The sequence below is a fragment of the Cervus elaphus genome, chromosome 17, assembly GCF_910594005.1.
Source record: "Cervus elaphus chromosome 17, mCerEla1.1, whole genome shotgun sequence".
Lineage (NCBI taxonomy): Eukaryota > Metazoa > Chordata > Mammalia > Artiodactyla > Cervidae > Cervus > Cervus elaphus.
The window spans coordinates 23,681,236-23,698,905 of NC_057831.1; the positions used below are offsets into that span (position 1 = coordinate 23,681,236).

Genomic DNA, 17,670 nt, shown 5'->3' on the forward strand with positions numbered 1-17,670 from the left:
TGAGAAGGATTGGTATTAATTTTTTTTTTAATGCTTCGTGGAATTCACCAGTGAAGCCATCTGGTCCTGGACTTTTGTTTTTTGGAGGTTTTTGGTTACTGATTCAGTCTCCTTGAAGTAATTGATCTGATCAGATTGTTTTTTTAAAATCTTTTAATGATTCAGTCTTGGAAGGTTACATGTTTCTAGGAATTTATCCATTTCTTCTAGCTTGTCCAATTTGTTGGTGTAGAGTTGTTCATACTAGTCTCTTATGCTTTGTACTTCTTTAGTATTAGTTATAGTGTCTGTTTCATTTCTGACTTTATTGATTAGACCTCTTTTTTTGATGATAAGTCTGGCTGTAATTTTATCAATTTTGTTTATCTTTTCAAAGAACCAGATCTTGGTTTCATTGATCATTTCTATTTTTTAAAGTCTCTATTTTGTTTATTTCTGCTCTGATCTTTATTATATTTTTCCTTCTACTAACTTTGGGTTTTGTTTGCTGTACTTTTTCTAAGTTCCTTTAGGTGTAGGGTCAGGTTGTTTGTTTGTAATTTTTCTTGTTTTCTGAGCTAAGTTTGTATTACTAAAGTTTCTCTCTTAGAACTGCTTTTACTTCATCGGATAGATTTTGGGTCTTTGTGTTTTTGTTCTCATTTGTTTCCAAGTATTTTGATGATTCTTTGAGTTTCTTTGGTGACCCATTGGTTGTTTAGTAACATGTTACTTAGCTTCCATGTTAGTGTTTTTTGCAGTTTTTTTTTTTTTTTTTTTTTCCCCTTGTGGTTGATTTCTAAGAGTCACATAGGATTGTGGTTGAAAAACATGCTTGATATGGTTTCAGTTTTCTTAAATTTATTGACTGTTGTTTTGTGGTACATCATGTGGTTCATCCTAGAAAATGTTCCATGTACTTTTGAATCAAATGTGTGTTCTGCTGATTTGGATGGAGTGTTCTGTATCCGTCCATTTGATCTAATGTGTTTCCTGACTGATTTTCTATCTGGATGGTCTGTCCACTGATATGAGTGGGGTGTTAAATTCCCCTACTCTTATTATGTTACTGTCAATTTCTCCCTTTATGTCTGTTAATATTTGCTTTATGTATATAGCACTCTTTTATATATAGGTGCATATCCATTTACAGTTGTTACATATTCTTAGATTGATCCCTTGATCATTATATCACGTCCTTCTTTGTCACTTGTCATGTCTTTAATGTCTATTTTGTCTAATATATTAATAAATACTGGCATCCTGGCTTTTCTGACATATATTTGCATGGAATACTTTTTTTCAATCCCCTCACTTTCAGTTCTGTGTATGTCTTTGGATCTGAAGTGTGTCTCCTATAGGTGGCATATATATGGATTTTGTTTTTGTGTCCATTCAGCCGCTCTGCATCTTTTGATTGGAGCATTTAGTCCTAGATTTACATTTAATTACTGATAGGTATGTACTTCTGTTTTGTTCATTGTTTGGGGGTTATTTTTGTAGTTCTTTTTAGTTCCTGTCCTCTTCCCTCCCCTGTTGATTTGATGACTATCTTTAGTTATGTTTGGATTCCTTTATTTTTGATGTTTATAAATTGTAGATTTCTGGTTTGTGATTACCATGTAGCTTATATATAGCAATCTATATATAACGTAATGCGATTTATGTGATTATTTTAAGTTGATGATCTCTTAATTTCAAACATTGGGGGTTATTTTTGTAGTTCTTTTTAGTTCCTGTCCTTGTCTCTCCCCTATTGATTTGATGACTATCTTTAGTTAACGTTTGGATTCCCTTATCTTTGATGTTTACCAATTGTAGATTTCTGGTTTGTGATTACCATGCAGCTTATATATAGCAATCTATATATAATGTAATGCAATATATGTGTTCATTTTAAGTTGATGATCTCTTAATTTCAAGCATTTTTAACAACCCTGCATTTTTACTCCCTCACGCTTGTTGTGGTTATTGTTTTTAGTTTCATATTTTACATCTTTTTGTGTATCTCTTAACTAATTATTATGGATATAGATGATTTTTACCACTTTTTTCTTTTAACTTTCCTGATAGCTTTGAACATGGTTGATTTAATACCTAATATTTGCCTTTATTAATGAGCTTTTTCCTTTCATAATTTTCATGTTTCTATCTGTAATCTTTTCTTTTTCACGTAGAGAAATCCCTTTATCATTCCTTATGAAGTTGATTTGCTGGTACTCAACTCCTTTTGGCTTTTGCTTCTCTGCAAACCTTAGGGCTTCTTTATCAAATCTGCGTGAAAGTCTTGTTGAGTAGAGTATTCTTGTTTGTAGGTTTTCCCCTTTCATCGCTTAAAATTTATTGTTCACTCCCATCTGGCCTGCAGAGCTGCTGGAAGTAGTTGATGGCCTCACTGGAGTTCCTTTGCATATAACTTGTTGCTTTTCCCTTGTGTTTAATATTCCTTCTTTAACAATTTTTGCCATTTTATTTATAGTGTATCTTGGTGTGGACCTCTTTGGGTTGATCCTATTTATGTTCCAGGACCTAGATGTGTATATCTCTTCCCACGTTAAGGAGATTTTCAACTATTGGGTCTTCAAATATGTTCTCTGTCCCTTTCTCTCTTCTTCTGGGACCTTATAATGTGAATATCAGTGCCCTTGATGTTGTACCGAGATCTCTTAAACTCTATTTTCTTTTTACTCTTTTTTTCTCTGTTCAGCTTCAGTGATTTCCTCCACTCTGCCTTCCATCTCCCTGATCCATGCCTCTGTATCATTTAATCTGCTGTTGATTTCTTCTAGTGTATGTTTCATTTCAGTTGTATTTTTCATCTCTGCTTAGCTCTCCATATCTCCTAACTCTATGTTAAGCTTCTCACCGTGTTCATCCACTCTTCTCCCACGTTCTTTGATCATCTTTGTGATCCTTACCCGGAACTCCTTCTCAGGTAGTTTGCCTATCTGCGCTTCAGTTGGTTCTTCTTCTGGGGTTTTATCTCCTTCCTTTGTTTGAAACATGTTCCTCTGTCACCTCATTTTGCCTAACTGGCTCTTTTTATTTCTCTGCATCTGGACGGTTGGTTACATTTCCTGACCTTGGAGAGGGGGCCTTTTGTAGGAGATACACTGTGTGTCCCAGCAGCTCACTCCTCTCTGGTCATTAGTGCTATATGCTCTAGGGGTACCCCTGTGTGGGGTGCGTGGGTCCTTCTGTGTGGTGGACCAGCTACTGCCATGGTCTGATAGACGTGGCTGGTCCTTGGCCCACTTGGTTGCCAGGCCGTGCCTTGTGTGGAGCCTGCTGGGTACTTGTTGGGGGGGCCAGGTCATGGGGCTGCTGGCTGCAGACCCTGGAGGACCCTGTCCTGCTGCTTGCTCACGAACGGTCAGAGTGGGTTCTTAGGTGAGTGATTACAGGGCTGGGGCTCATGGTTCTAGTCTTGGCCTCCTGGTAGCTGGAGCCGGTTCCTAATATGGCTGGCACAGGTTCTAGGGTATCCCAAATGGGCCAGCACCAGCTGACCCACCGGCTAACTGAGGGGGGCTAGACCCCAGGGCAGCTGGCTGAGGACTCTGAGGTTTCTCAGAGCTGGTTTTGGTCTGCTCTCGGGTGGGGCCGGGGCACTGGAGCTGGTGCCAATCTGCTGTGTTGGTTATGTCCTAACAAGGTAGGCTGCAGGGCTGCAGTGGTCCTGGGGCTGGTGTCTGCCCCTCGCTGGGTGAAGTTGGGGCCAGTAGGTGAAGCCAAGGCCCAGAATATTTGAGGGCTGGTTCTGGCTGGCTTGTGGCTGGAACGGGTCTGCAGATTTCTGGCTGCATGTCCCTGGGGGTCTCGGGGCTAGTGCTTGTTCACTGTTGATAGCACTGGGGCCTGAGCCCTCTGGTGAACAGGACTGTGACCTTAGGAGCCTTGGGCTCAGGAGGTCTTGAGGCAGCCTGTCTGCTGTAGGGTGGCGCTGTGTCCTTATCCAGCCAGTTGCTTGGCCTGAGGTGTCCCAGCACTGCTGCAGACAGGTTGCACAAGTCTGGGTGGGGCTGGACCCTGGTGCTAATTCTCCTGAAGGATTCCAAAATGGCACCTGCCAGTGCCTTTGCCTCCTAGGTGAGCTCCAGTTGCTTCTTGCCTCTTAGGGAGACCCTCCAAGATCAGCACATGAGTCCGACCTGGCCTCTTTTCAAATGACTGCTTCTGCCCTGGGTCCCAGAGGGTGTGAAATTTTGTGTGTGCCCTTTAAGGGTGGTGTGTCTGTTTCCCCCAACCCTCTGTGACTCCTGAAATTAATCCCTGCAGGCCTTCAAAGCCAAGCTTTCCAGGCACTTGTCTTCCCAGGGCAGGATCCATGGGCTGGGGAGCCCTCTGTGGGACTCAGACTCCTTGAGGAGCAATTGTAGTTATTCTTATATTTGTGGTTCACCCACCCCTGAGGTGTGGGTCTTGACTATGTAACTTATGCCCCTCCTACCCATCTTATGGTTCCTTCTTTGTATCTTTAGCTGTTGATGATCTTTTCTGCTAGATTTTGTCTTTCTCGTAAAGAGTTGCTCTCTAAATAGCTCACGGGAAGAGGTAGCACAGGGTCTTCCTACTCCACCGTCTTGTCCAACCTCTGTAATAGTACTTCCTCTAAGTAATTCTTATAAATGAAGAGTTGTAACAGGTGTTCACTGCCAATGCTCCTGATTCCCTTTTTCACGTGTAAGTAGGAAGAAGGAACATTGGAGCAGTGAGCTCCTGGAAGCAGAACTGCAAATGAGAAAGTGCCAGCCAGGAATCACGTCTAGGCTCAAAATACTGCATGTAGCATGTTTGACGTAACTGCTTGAGCTTCCATTTCCTCATTTGAAGAGTGCGATGGTAATGGCTGCCTCCTCCAGATTTGAGGCTGACATGAGGTGATGTCCAAAATGCTCCTTGCGCTCCACAAAACGGGTTCTGTCCGCTGTCAGCCCTCTTCCCCGCTCAGTGCCCAGAATGTGACAGGTCATACCCCTGGGCCGTGTGGACAGTGACTCTCACTGCTTGACCCTGCCCATCTCCTAACCCACCTGATTATTTTTAGAGTATGGAGGAAAGTGGAAAATGCTTCACTACTTTGCTCGGCATTTCTTCGCCCCACTGTTACCGGTGGGATTTGAGGATAAAGATGTGCTTTTCATCTATGGTGTGTCAGACCTTCACTCAGACCATCAGACGATGCTCACTGTAAGTTGCTTGGACTTTTTTTCTTTCTGTGGTAGAGGGAGAATTTTAGGTTTCTTTCATGATTTGGTTCTGTTCTTTTTGGAAAAAAGAAAAGAGAAATTTGTATCAAAATGTTTCTAGCACCTGTAGCAGAAAATGAACTGTTCTTAAAAATCTGAAAATCTATATTCTGGACAAAATCCTGCTGTTTATTCTACGACCTTAATGTCTTGGTTCAGTTTTCTCATCTGTTAAATGACACCAAGATACCCTTTTAGAGGATTTCTGTGAATAGTGAATGCAATAATTAGATGAGTGTGAATTGTAAACTGTAAAGTGATACTTAAATCAAAGATTATTTATAATCATGAGAAGCTGGAAAAAGCCTAAACTTTATAAAAAGAAATAATTTAAAACAGTATATTAAAGTGGAAATCAGTAAAATTATGCAAAATGTATATGTGGGAAAGTGAAGTTGTATTTAAAACAAAGTTAGGTAAAAAGAGAGGATAGAAACTTGAAGTCTTAGGTGGCTACCATTGGGAGGACATTGAGAATTGGTCAAGTTTTTGGAATAATTACAATGCCTGAGGTCCTGTGCCTTCCATAGATTATTTAATTCTCACAACTGCCTATGAAGTTACTTTTATTATTTGTTGTCACTATTATTATTTGTTGTTCTTACTTTATGTATAAAGAAATGGATACTTTGAGGAGTCGAATTCACATCTTAGTTACATAACTCGTACTTGGCGGAGCTGAGGTTAAACTCAGGTTTCACAGTCTCTTAATCAGTTCTGCTATTGTGACTTCCATCTATTGTTACTACTCTTATTCTCTAAAAAAAATTAGGAACTAAGAATGTTTGGTTTTCTTCTGTCTTGTTTCTCCCCAGGTGAGAGTCCACACTTGGAGTTCCCTGGAGCTCGTATGCTCTGAGTCGACTAAACCTTTCGTGATAAAAGCTGGGGAGTCTGTTCTCCTGTATATTAAGCCAGTGCCTGAGTTGTTAAAAGGATGTCCCAGATGTACACGACAAAGCTGTGTGGTTTCCTTTTACCTGTCAACTGACGGGGAACTCTTGAGCCCAATCAACTACCACTTCCTGTCCTCGCTGAAGAATGCCAAGGGGCTCCTCAAGGCAAATATCACTGTAAGCACCAGAGGTCTGGAGTTGCTGTGGCTTGAGGGCTGTCCTGCTGTTTTGCAAAATTTCCCCTTGGTACTGAGTTTATTTGGGACCTGGGGAAGATTGATTCCCCTTCCCACTGGAAGCAAAGAGCAAATAATTTTTATTTCTGATTCAGCATTTGTCAGAGTTTACGATGCCCGCCACGCCGGTGGTCCCATCACCTCTCCTTGTCAGGCTGGTGCAGCGGAGAGCGGGGCAGCAGGGTCCTCACCCTTGACTGCTCCTCAGCCAGGTTCTAGGCCCTGCACCAGCCCTGAAATAGTACCACTTGCATTTGTAAGTGAGAAAGCCTGTTTGGGGGCTCCTTAAGTGGCTCAGTGGTAAAGAATCTGCCTGCCGAGGCAGGAGGTACAAGAGACGTGGGTTTAATCCCTGAGTCAGGAAGATCCCCTGGAGAAGGAAATGGCAACCCCTCCAGCGTTCTTGCCTGAGGAATCCTGTGAACAGAGGAGCCTGGTGGGCTACACTCCATGGGGTCACAAAGCGTTGAACATGACTGGGCACACACACACTAACCTGTTTGGTGGGGCCGAGTAGCTATTCAGTCTGTAGCCAGGAAGTGTCAGAGTCCAGTAAAAGCACTCTTTTTTTTTTTAATCTAACAAATGATTTCTTCTTTTTTTTAACTTTGTATTTTATATTGGAGTATAGTTGATTAACAATGTTGTGATAGCTTTGACACGTTCATTTAATAATTTTTTAATTTCAGCTGTTTATTGATTGATTGGCTCTGCTGGGTCTCTGTATCTGCATGGGCTTTTCTGTAGCTGTAGCAAGTGGGGTCTGGTCCCTGCAGTGAGACGCTCTCGCATCGCAACTAGGGAGTAGCCCCAGCTCATAATTTACATCAGGATGCACTCGTTCTGTTGTGTGTTCTATGGGTTTTACAAATGTCCAGTGATATGTGGGCTTCCCTGGTGCCTCAGTGGTAAGGAATCCATCTGCCAAGCCGGAGACATGGGTTTGATCCCTGGGTCAGGAAGATTGCCTGGAGAGGGAAATGGCAACCCACTCTTCCTCACAACTGAGTGGCTAAATGGCGGTGGCATGTGACAACTATCACAGTGTCTTACAGAGTACTCCCACCGCTCTGCAGTCCATTGCTCTCTGCCTCCTTTATCTTTGCTTGTGCCCAATCACTTCAGTCCTGTCTGACTCTGCAACCCTGCCCGGCTCCTCTGTCCATGGGATTCTCCAGGCAAGAATACTGGAGTGGGTTGCCATTCCCTTCTCCAGGGGGTCTTCCCGCCCCAGGGATCCAACCCATGTCTCCTGCATCGGTAGGGAGGTTCTCTACTGCCGAGCCACCTGGAAAGCCCTGCTTTATCTTTCCCTCCCCTCAGTCCCTAGGAAACGCTGATCTTTTGGCAATTTACATATTTTTATTTTTTCCAGAATGTCATATCATGGGAACCATACAGTATGTAGTTCTTTCAGATTGGCTGTTTTTTACTTAACAATGTGCATTTAAATCTTCTCCATTTCTTTTTTTTAACTTTTAACTTTTATATTGGAGTATACCCGATTAACAATGTTGTGATGGTTTCAGGTGGACAGCAGGGACTCAGCTGTACTAAAAGCACCCTTAATTTTGCATTTTTAAGGAGAGTCTATTAATGTAAAAAATTTTCACTCTCCACTCTGATTTATTACGTTCAAGTTGCTTAATCACCAGATCTCTTTATCATTGTCAAGAAAAATAATGGGATGATCAGGACAGGCTGTGCTGTAAAAATTGTGTAGCTGGAAAATATGGAATCTATCTAGTTGATTGAAAACCTTTCCTTCCTTCCCCCACCTCCACGTGGTGATTGAAAATATATTTCTAGAAAGTTTCATTCTCTATTTTTAACCAACTATATGTTTATTTTAGACTTCGTTGAAAAGACTTAAGTGAGGTGATTTTTTTATATTTGGTTTCGAAATATCAAAACTCAGTCCTTGAAATGAAAACACAACTTCCTTCCTAGTTAATAGTAAACTGTTCCTTTAATGAAATCTAACTTATTTGTAACATCCGATGTAGAGCAGAGATGAAGGAAATGACATGTGTTTACATGGCTTCTTTCCAGAAAAAAAGCACAAAACTATTAGTGGACAAATTTGTGGTCTTTAGACAGGATTTTGAAATCTTTCATCTTTTCTCATCTAGGTCTCTATTACCTTGAGACAGCTGGGAGTGGGAAAGGAGCAGGCCTTCTTTCTCTGTCCTGTCTCAGTTGTATTTCAGTGATATGTTGCATCCTAAAGGGATCCTTTATTACATCCTAAAGAGATGTAATAGTAGCAACAATAATAGTAATGATAGTAAACATGTCCCGGGCTTAACATAGTCAGGCATTAATTCCATCCCCTGGGGCATCCCCAGGGGCCTTGAGTCAGAGGCTGTCAGATAATGCAGAAGTGAGATTGCCAATTAGAAGAAGGCACCTACAGGAGTGAGCGCGCGCCAGTGTCCCTTCTGGCCTTGGGACAGACTAGCTGAGGCCAGGGCCCTGCCATGTGAATTGTGTGCCTGAGACTGCTTTAGGGTCTTCATTGGAACGAGTGGGCAGCATGATTTGGGAATTTGACACCATCACTACTTTGGTAGAAGCAAGAAATTTAAAGTATATTAGGTAGCTCTCTTTAAATTTCTTTTCTTGCTTCTACCAAAGTAGTGATGGTGGTGGTGGTAGAGTCGTTAAGTCACATCTGACTCTTTGCCACCTCATGGACTGTAGCCCTCCAGGCTCCTCTGTCCATGGGAGTTCTCCAGGCAAGAATACTGGAGTTGGTTGCCATTTTCTTCTCCAGGGGATCTTCCTGACCCAGGGATGGAACCCAGATCTCCTGCATTGCAGACAGATTCTTTACCAACTAAGCCACTAGGGAAGCCATACCAATGTGGGATTTCTTGTTGATACTGCAGAACCCTGCATGATGTAGCAGGCTAAGTTATATATAGTAAAATTTGCCCTTGGGTATTCTTTATGTCACACATAGCCTGTAATGTCAAACCTGTGGCATGGCATGTATGCATGTTGAAGAGTTCTGTGTCGTGACAAATGCATGGCTTGACTACCAGGTCCCACCCAGCTGTGTCCTCACGGTGAGAGAGGATCACCAACCCCACCTTCCAGGGAGCAGCTGTCCTCACTGTCAGCCTGTGCCAAGAGGCTGAGGGTGACAAGACTTAAGCCACACCCTCTTTTGCTATATTGTGTGGGATTCACACGTGTTTGAGGTGCTAATAAAGTGACTTTATCAACGATGCATTAAGAGCACCAGCTCTAGTGGGATAGCTTCTGGAGATGCCTGGCTGGCTGCTCTCTGGACCGCAGGGTCTTCTCATAGGACCAAAAGGTGGGTGCCATGGCTGGCTCCACAGTCAGCTCCGGACAGATCCTGAGCAAGTCATTAAAATCACTAGTCCTGCTGCAGAAGTGTGCTTCTTTTGATGAGACCCTGAGGAGAAGATACACAGCTACAAAGCTCTGAGCTTCCTGTGAAATGTTCTCCTGAATCTTTGGAGACCACATATTTCTACCCCTGATTTGAGATTACAATTTGGTGATTTTCCACAGCCTTCAGTAAATTTCCATGTATTTTTTTTCAGCATCTGACACAGTGCATGGAATCTATGACTTCAGCAGTAATAGAACCAAAGTTGTAGGCAGTGCACTCCATGTTAGCCATGTAGAACAGAGAGCTGCTCTCCACCTTCACTTCATTTATCTTTTTCTTTCAGGCCACCATCTCGCAGCAAGGGGACACATTTGTTTTTGATCTGAAAACCTCAGCTGTCGCTCCCTTTGTTTGGTTGGATGTAGGAAGCATCCCAGGGAGATTCAGTGACAATGGTTTCCTCATGACTGAGAAGACACGGACTGTATTCTTTTACCCTTGGAAACCCACCAGCCAGAGTGAATTGGAGCAATCTTTTCATGTGACTTCACTGGCTGATACTTACTGAGGGAATCCAGGTTGTATTTTCGAGAGCTGAAGGCAACTTAAGAAACAAGTTGAAGAAGCCAGGAACTGCATCTGCTTGCTGTCGGATGTCTGATTAGCCTCTTGGTTCTCCCAGGGAAGGCTGTGTATATTCAGGGGATGTCCTCAGCAAAGCTGTGCCTGGGTGCTGTTCAGTCTGCACCAGGGCTGTGTCTTCAGCTCTTCCTTTCGCACCTTTTGCACCACATGAATCAGCTCTAACCCAACTGTCTCTCCTAACCCCATAGGGAGGTCCTGTCCGCATGCAGTCCTTTAAGAGAATCAGAGGTACACTCCCAGGTAGCCCATTAAGGGAGTCATGGTGATAACCATTGTGGTATCTGTGGAATCAAATGTGGAAGGTTGTGAGGGCATGTAGGCCCCTCTGGTTAGCTTTGAGAAATACCAAACGATTGAAATGAAACTGCTTTGTCATTATTTCCAGAGGAAATGGAGATTCAGGTGTTGCAACAGAAAGCGATGTCTGGGTGGTAGCCATATTGGTTGTTGATGCTGAAAAGTTTGGTGGGATGGATTGTTGCCATTGGATTACTTTTTGAGTAGGGGTCTTTTTTCATTTGTGAGGTGTTTCTTTTTTTAATATTTGTTTTAACAGTAATAATTTATTTTTTCAAAGGCAATTAGTGATTCATCTTTGGGGAAAAAAACTCACATTGAAATGGACAGCACCTTCATCACGTTGGAAACTTTTGGGTGTCCCAACATAAGTGGTCACCTGTATTATGTATGGGCTTCAGATTTGGTTAAGTCCAGTGAACTTTCCAATTCAAGGCTATGGTTTGATTCGCATGTGATGAGCCTGGCAGCAAAGTGGTATTGCCTTTAACTTGAGATTGAGCCATTTTAAAAAACACTGATTAAGTATAATTGCTATGAAGTCATTGTGTTCTGCATCATCCTGTTTATAAAATTACATTGATACTGAAGCAAGGGGCAAAATGTTAATAAGTAGTCAATTTGAGTAAAGGTGTATAGGAATTTTTCTGTTCTGCTTTTGCAACTTTTCTGTAAGTTTGAAATATATAAAAAATTTAAGGTTATATAAATTGCATTGACAATTTGGTGTTCCGTCTGTGACTTATTTCCTCATTCCATGAACTCGGTTGTGCCCAGCATCATGCAAGGCATTAATTTCCATTTAGCTCTGGTCAGGTTTTTAATCCACTTGATAAACTGGGAGAGTTTGAGGAATCTAGACCAGGATATTTGAAGGGTCTTCTAGAAGAAGAATCAAGTAATTGGTTACGGAATTTACTGGCAATGAGAGTTTGGCTTTACAATCAAGACTAAATAGGTAATATTTTGGTTTTAAAGCTAAGAAACTTTTGGCTATTGTTCAGAGACTAAAAAGAAAATAAATGCAGACAACCCACTCCTCTCCTTCAATATCTAAGAGTTTCCTCATTTTATGTGTCATTTCAAAATATATATTTATATACAGCTTTTCATATATATATGTGAAATATATATTGCATACAGCTTTTTTTTTTTTTTTTTTTGCATACAGCTTTTAAACTGTATGAAAGACTGGGACTTAGGGCTGTAACCCAGAAGATTCTTACTTGATAAATATTACATCACGTTCTTGTCACTGTTGCTGGGTGGGCGGGGGGCACCCTCCTCTCCATTAACTAGAGCATTTTTCTATTCCAGGTGCCCTGTGAGTTGGGCTTTGAAGTTGATGGGCAGAATTTACATTGCAATTCTGCCCTTTCTAGCTCTGTAGCCTTAACCGAGTAATTTAACCTCTATGTTCAGTCCTCTTGTGGTGAAATGGGAATAATGACCCTCACCTTGTAAGTGTGTTTTGAAGAATAAATTAAAAACGTGGCTCAAGGGCTTGGCCCAGTAATGACACTTAGTGAAGGCTCTGTGAGTGGAGGCACCGTCTTGGGTGCGACCCTGTTGTCTAGAGAGGCCAGGGCTTCCAGCCACACGGACCTGAGTTGGAATCCAGGTTCTGAGGCTTATTGGCTCTGTGACCTTGGGCAGCCACTTGGCCTTCTAGATTTCAGTTTTCTCATCTGTTAAGTGGAGATGATTATCTCTGACCCTCAAAGGTAGTTGTAAAGATTAAATAGATAGGGTCTGGAACAAAATAAATACTAAGTGGTGGTTATACTTTTAGAACATCATTGTCACCCAGTTAGTACATGAAGCAAGGGTAAAAATGAAGCAAATAAACGCAGATTCTTTTTTTCTTTTTTTACTTTGATGTATAGTTAATATAATATTGCATTAGTTTCAAGTGTACTGCAAAGTGATTCACACACACACACATATATACTCAATTATTTTCTGCTATATATTATTATAAGATATTGAATATAACTCCTTGTGCTACACAGTAAATCCTATTGCTTATCTCTTTTATATATAACAGTGTGTATCTGTTAATCCCACATCCTGCTTTGTCCTTCCCTCTCCTTCTACCCATAAGTTTGTTTTCTATGTCTGTGAGTCTGTTCCTGTTTGTACGTAAATTCAATTGCATTATTTTTTTTAAGATGCCAGAAGAAGTAATAAGATATAATATTTGTCTTTCTCTGGCTTGCTTCACTAAGTGTGATAATCTCTGGGCCCATCCATGTTGCTTCAAATGGCATTATTTCATTCTTTTTTAAAGATCAAGTAATTTTTAATTGTATCTGATTAGCCAAGAAGTTCATTCGGGTTTTTCTGTAAGATGTTGTAGGAAAACCTGAATGAACATTTGGCCAACCCAGTATAAACATACCACATCTTTATCTGTGCATCTGTCAATAGACATTTAGGTTGCTTCCATGCCTTAGCTATTGTAAATAGTGCTGCTATGAACACCAGGGTGAGTGCATCTTTTCAATTAAGAGTTTTTGCCAGATATATGCCCAGAAGTAGAATTTGTTGGATTGTATGGCAGCAATTAAAAAAAATTTATTTTTTAAATAAATCTCCATATTGTTTTTCATAGTGGCTGCACCAATTTACATTTCCACCAAAAATGTAGCAGGGTTCCCTCTTCTCCACATCCTCTCCAGCATTTGTTATTTGTAGACTTTTTAATGATGGCCATTCTGACATGTGTGAAGTGATACCCTCATTGTAGTTTTGATTTGCCTTTCTCTAAAATTAGAGATAACAAGGGAACATTTCATGCAAAGATGGGTTTGATAAAGGACAGAAATGGTATGGACCTAACAGAAGGAGCAGATATTAAGAAGAGGTGTCAAGAATACACAGAAGAACTGTACAAAGAAGATCTTCACAACCCAGATAATCACGATGGTGCGATTGCTCACCTACAGCCAGACATCCTGGAATGTGAAGTCAAGTGGGCCTTAGAAAGCATCACTACAAACAAAGCTAGTGGAGGTGATAAAATTCCACTTGGGCTATTTCAAATCCTAAAAGATGATGCTGTGAAAGTGCTGCACTCAATATGCCAGCAAATATGGAAAACTCAGCAGTGGCCTCAGGACTGGAAAAGGTCAGTTTTCATTCCAATCCCAAAGAAAGGCAATGCCGAAGAATGCTCAGACTACCGCACAATTGCACTCATCTCACATGCTAGTAAAGTAATGCTCAAAATTCTCCAAGCCAGGCTTCAGCAATATGTGAACCATGAACTTCGAGATGTTCAAGCTGGTTTTAGAAAAGGCAGAGGAACCAGAGATCCAATTGCCAACATCTGCTGGATCATTGAAAAAGCAAGAGAGTTCCAGAAAAACATCTATTTCTGCTTTATTGACTATGCCAGAGCCTTTGATTGTGTGGATCACAGTAAACTGTGGAAAATTCTGAAAGAGATGGGAATACCAGAGCACCTGACCTGCCTCTTGAGAAACCTGTATGCAGCTCAGGAAGCAACAGTTAGAACTGGACATGGAACAACAGACTGGTTCCAAATAGAAAAAGGAGTACATCAAGGCTGTATATTGTCATCCTGCTTATTTAACTTATATGCAGAGTACATCATGAGAAACGCTGGTCTGGAAGAAGCACAAGCTGGAATCAAGATTGCAACAAGAAGTATCAATAACCTCAGATATGCAGATGACACCACCCTTATGGCAGAAAGTGAAGAGGAACTAAAAAGCCTCTTGATGAAAGTGAAAGAGGAGAGTAAAAAAGTTGGCTTAAAGCTCAACATTCAGAAAACTAAGATCATGGCAGCTGGTCCCATCACTTCATGGGAAATAGATGGGGAGACAGTGAAACCAGGGTCAGACTTTTATTTTGGGGGGCTCCAAAATCACTGCAGATGATGATTGCAGCCATGAAATTAAAAGACGCTTACTCCTGGGAAGGAAAGTTATGACCAACCTAGATAACATATTAAAAAGCAGAGACATTACTTTGCCAACAAAGGTCCGTCTAGTCAAGGCTATGGTATTTCCAGTGGTCATGTATGGATGTGAGAGTTGGACTGTGAAGAAAGCTGAGCGCCAAAAAATGGATGCTCTTGAACTGTGGTGTTGTAGAAGACTCTTAAGAGTCCCTTGGACTGCAAGGAGATCCAACCAGTGCATCCTGAAGGAGATCAGTCCTGGGTGTTCATTGGAAGGACTGATGCTGAAGCTGAAACTCCAATACTTTGGCCACCTTATGCGAAGAGCTGACTCTTTGGAAAAGACCCTGATGCTGGGAGGGATTGGGGGCAGGAGGAGAAGGGGATGACAGAGGATGAGATGGCTGGATGGCATCACCGACTCAATGGTTATGTGTTTGAGTAAACTCCGGGAGTTGGTGATGGACAGGGAGGCCTGGCGTGCTGCGATTCACAGAGTCACAAAGAGTTGGACACGACTGAGTGACTGAACTGGACTGATTCTAGTTCTGTGAAAAATATCATGGGTATTTTGATAGGGATTGCACTAAATTTGTAGATTGCTTTGGGTACTATGGCCATTTTAACAGTATTAATTCATCAATCCAAGATCATGGATTATCATACATTTATTTGAATCACCATTGGTTTTCATTATCAATATTTTAGTTTTCAGTGTATAGGTTTTTTACATCCTTGATTAAGTTTATTCCTAGGTATTTTGTTTTTTGATATTTTTGATATTATGACATGATATTAAATGGTATTTTTTTAACTTTCTAATATTTTGTTATTAGTGTGAAGAAATGCAACAGATTTCTGTATGTTAATTTTGTATCCTGCTACCTTGCTGAATTCATTTAATAGTCTTTGTGAGAAGAATTTAGGGTTCTCTACATAGAGTATGGCGTCACTGACTCAATGGACATGAGTTTGAGCATGCTCTGGGAGATGGTGAAGGATGGGGAAGCCTGGCATTCTGCTGTCCACAGGGTCACAGGGAGTTGGACATGACTGAGCAATTGAACAATATAGAGTGTTATGTGATCTACAAATAGTGACAATTTTACCTCTTCCCTTCCAATTTTGATGCCTTTTTTTCCCCTTGTCTGATTGCTGTAGCTAGGACTTATAATACTTTGTAAATAGTAGTGGTGAGAGTGGGCATCCCTGTCCTGTCCCTGAACTTAGTGGGAAGCCTCTCAGGTTTTCACCGTTAAATGTTATGTTGGCTCTGGGATTGTTGTAAATGGCTTTTATGATGTTGAAATTGCTCCCCTCCTACTTTGGTGAAAGTTTTTTTTTTATCAGGGATGGATGTTGAATTTTGTCAAATGCTTTTTCTGTGTCTTTTGAGATGATGGTATGATTTCTGTCTTTTCTTTTGTTAATGTGATATGTCACATTGGTTTGCATATGTTGAGCCATCCTTGAGACCCTGGAATGAATCTAACTTGATCGTGGGTTATGATCCTTCGTATGTATTGTTGGATTTGGTTTGCTAATATTTTGTGGAGGATATTTGTGTCTATATTCCTCAAAGATATTGGCTGTAGTTTTCTTTTTTGTAATGTCTTTGGTTTTGGTGTCATGGTGATGGTAGCTTCATAGAATGAATTTGGGAGTGTTCTAAACAGTGACACTTTATTTTCTTGGGTTCCAAAATCACTGTGGATGGTGACTGCAGCCATGAAATTAAAAGACACTTGCTCCTTGGAAGAAAAGCTATGACAAACCTAGACAGCGTTTTATTTTATTTATTTATTTTTATTTTTATTAGTTGGAGGCTAATTACTTTACAGTATTGTAGTGGTTTTTGCCATACATTGACATGAATCAGCCATGGATTTACATGTGTTCCCCATCCCGATCCCCCCTCCCACCTCCCTCCCCACCCCATCCCTCTGGGTCTTCCCAGTGCACCAGCCCTGAGCACTTGTCTCATGCATCCAACCTGGGCTGGTGATCTGTTTCACACTTGATAATATACATGTTTCGATGCTGTTCTCTCGAAACATCCCACCCTCACCTTCTCCCACAGATTCCAAAAGTCTGTTCTGTACATCTGTGTCTCTTTTTCTGTTTTGCATATAGGGTTATCGTTACCATCTTTCTAAATTTCATATATATGCGTTAGTATGCTGTATCGGTCTTTATCTTTCTGGCTTACTTCACTCTGTATAATGGGCTCCAGTTTCATCCATCTCATTAGAACTGATTCAAATGAATTCTTTTTAATGGCTGAGTAATATTCCATGGTGTATATGTACCACAGCTTCCTTATCCATTCGTCTGCTGATGGGCATCTAGGTTGTTTCCATGTCCTGGCTATTAAACAGTGCTGCGATGAACATTGGGGTGCACGTGTCTCTTTCAGGTCTGGTTTCCTCGGTATGTATGCCCAGAAGTGGGATTGCTGGGTCATATGGCAATTCTATTTCCAGTTTTTTAAGGAATCTCCACACTGTTTTCCATAGCGGCTGTACTAGCTTGCATTCCCACCAACAGTGTAAGAGGGTTCCCTTTTCTCCACACCCTCTCCAGCATTTATTGCTTGTAGACTTTTGGATAGCAGCCATCCTGACTGGCGTGTAATGGTACCTCATTGTGGTTTTGACTTGCATTTCTCTGATAATCAGTGATGAGTTTTCATGTGTTTGTTAGCTATCTGTATGTCTTCTTTGGAGAAATGTCTGTTTAGATCTTTGGCCCATTTTTTGATTGGGTCATTTATTTTTCTGGAATTGAGCTGCAGGAGTTGCTTGTATATTTTAAAGGTTAATCCTTTGTCTGTTGCTTTGTTTGCTATTATTTTCTCCCATTCTGAGGGCCTAGACAGCGTTTTAAAAAGCAGATACATCACTTTGCCGACAAAAGTCCATATAGTCAAAGCTGTGGTTTTTCCAGTTGTCATGTATGGATGTGAGAGGTGGACCATAAAGAAGGCTGAGCACTGAAGAACTGGTGTTTTTGAACTGTGGTGTTAGAGAAGACTCTTGAGAGTCCCTTGGACTGCAAGGAGATCAAACCA

The 17,670-nt window shown here is 41.2% G+C and overlaps 1 protein-coding gene across 1 annotated transcript in view; it reads left to right on the top strand.

Moving 5' to 3' along the window:
- The window catches only part of MANBA (mannosidase beta), a 124,325-nt gene extending 112,934 nt beyond the window's left edge, over positions 1-11,391 (top strand). Inside the window, exons 15-17 of the mRNA XM_043871280.1 lie at positions 5,027-5,169; positions 6,044-6,301; positions 10,071-11,391. Coding sequence (XP_043727215.1) covers positions 5,027-5,169; positions 6,044-6,301; positions 10,071-10,295 — 626 coding nt within the window. The 3' untranslated portion in view covers positions 10,296-11,391. The remainder of the gene's footprint in view (positions 1-5,026; positions 5,170-6,043; positions 6,302-10,070) is intronic.
- Positions 11,392-17,670: the final 6,279 nt, after the last annotated feature.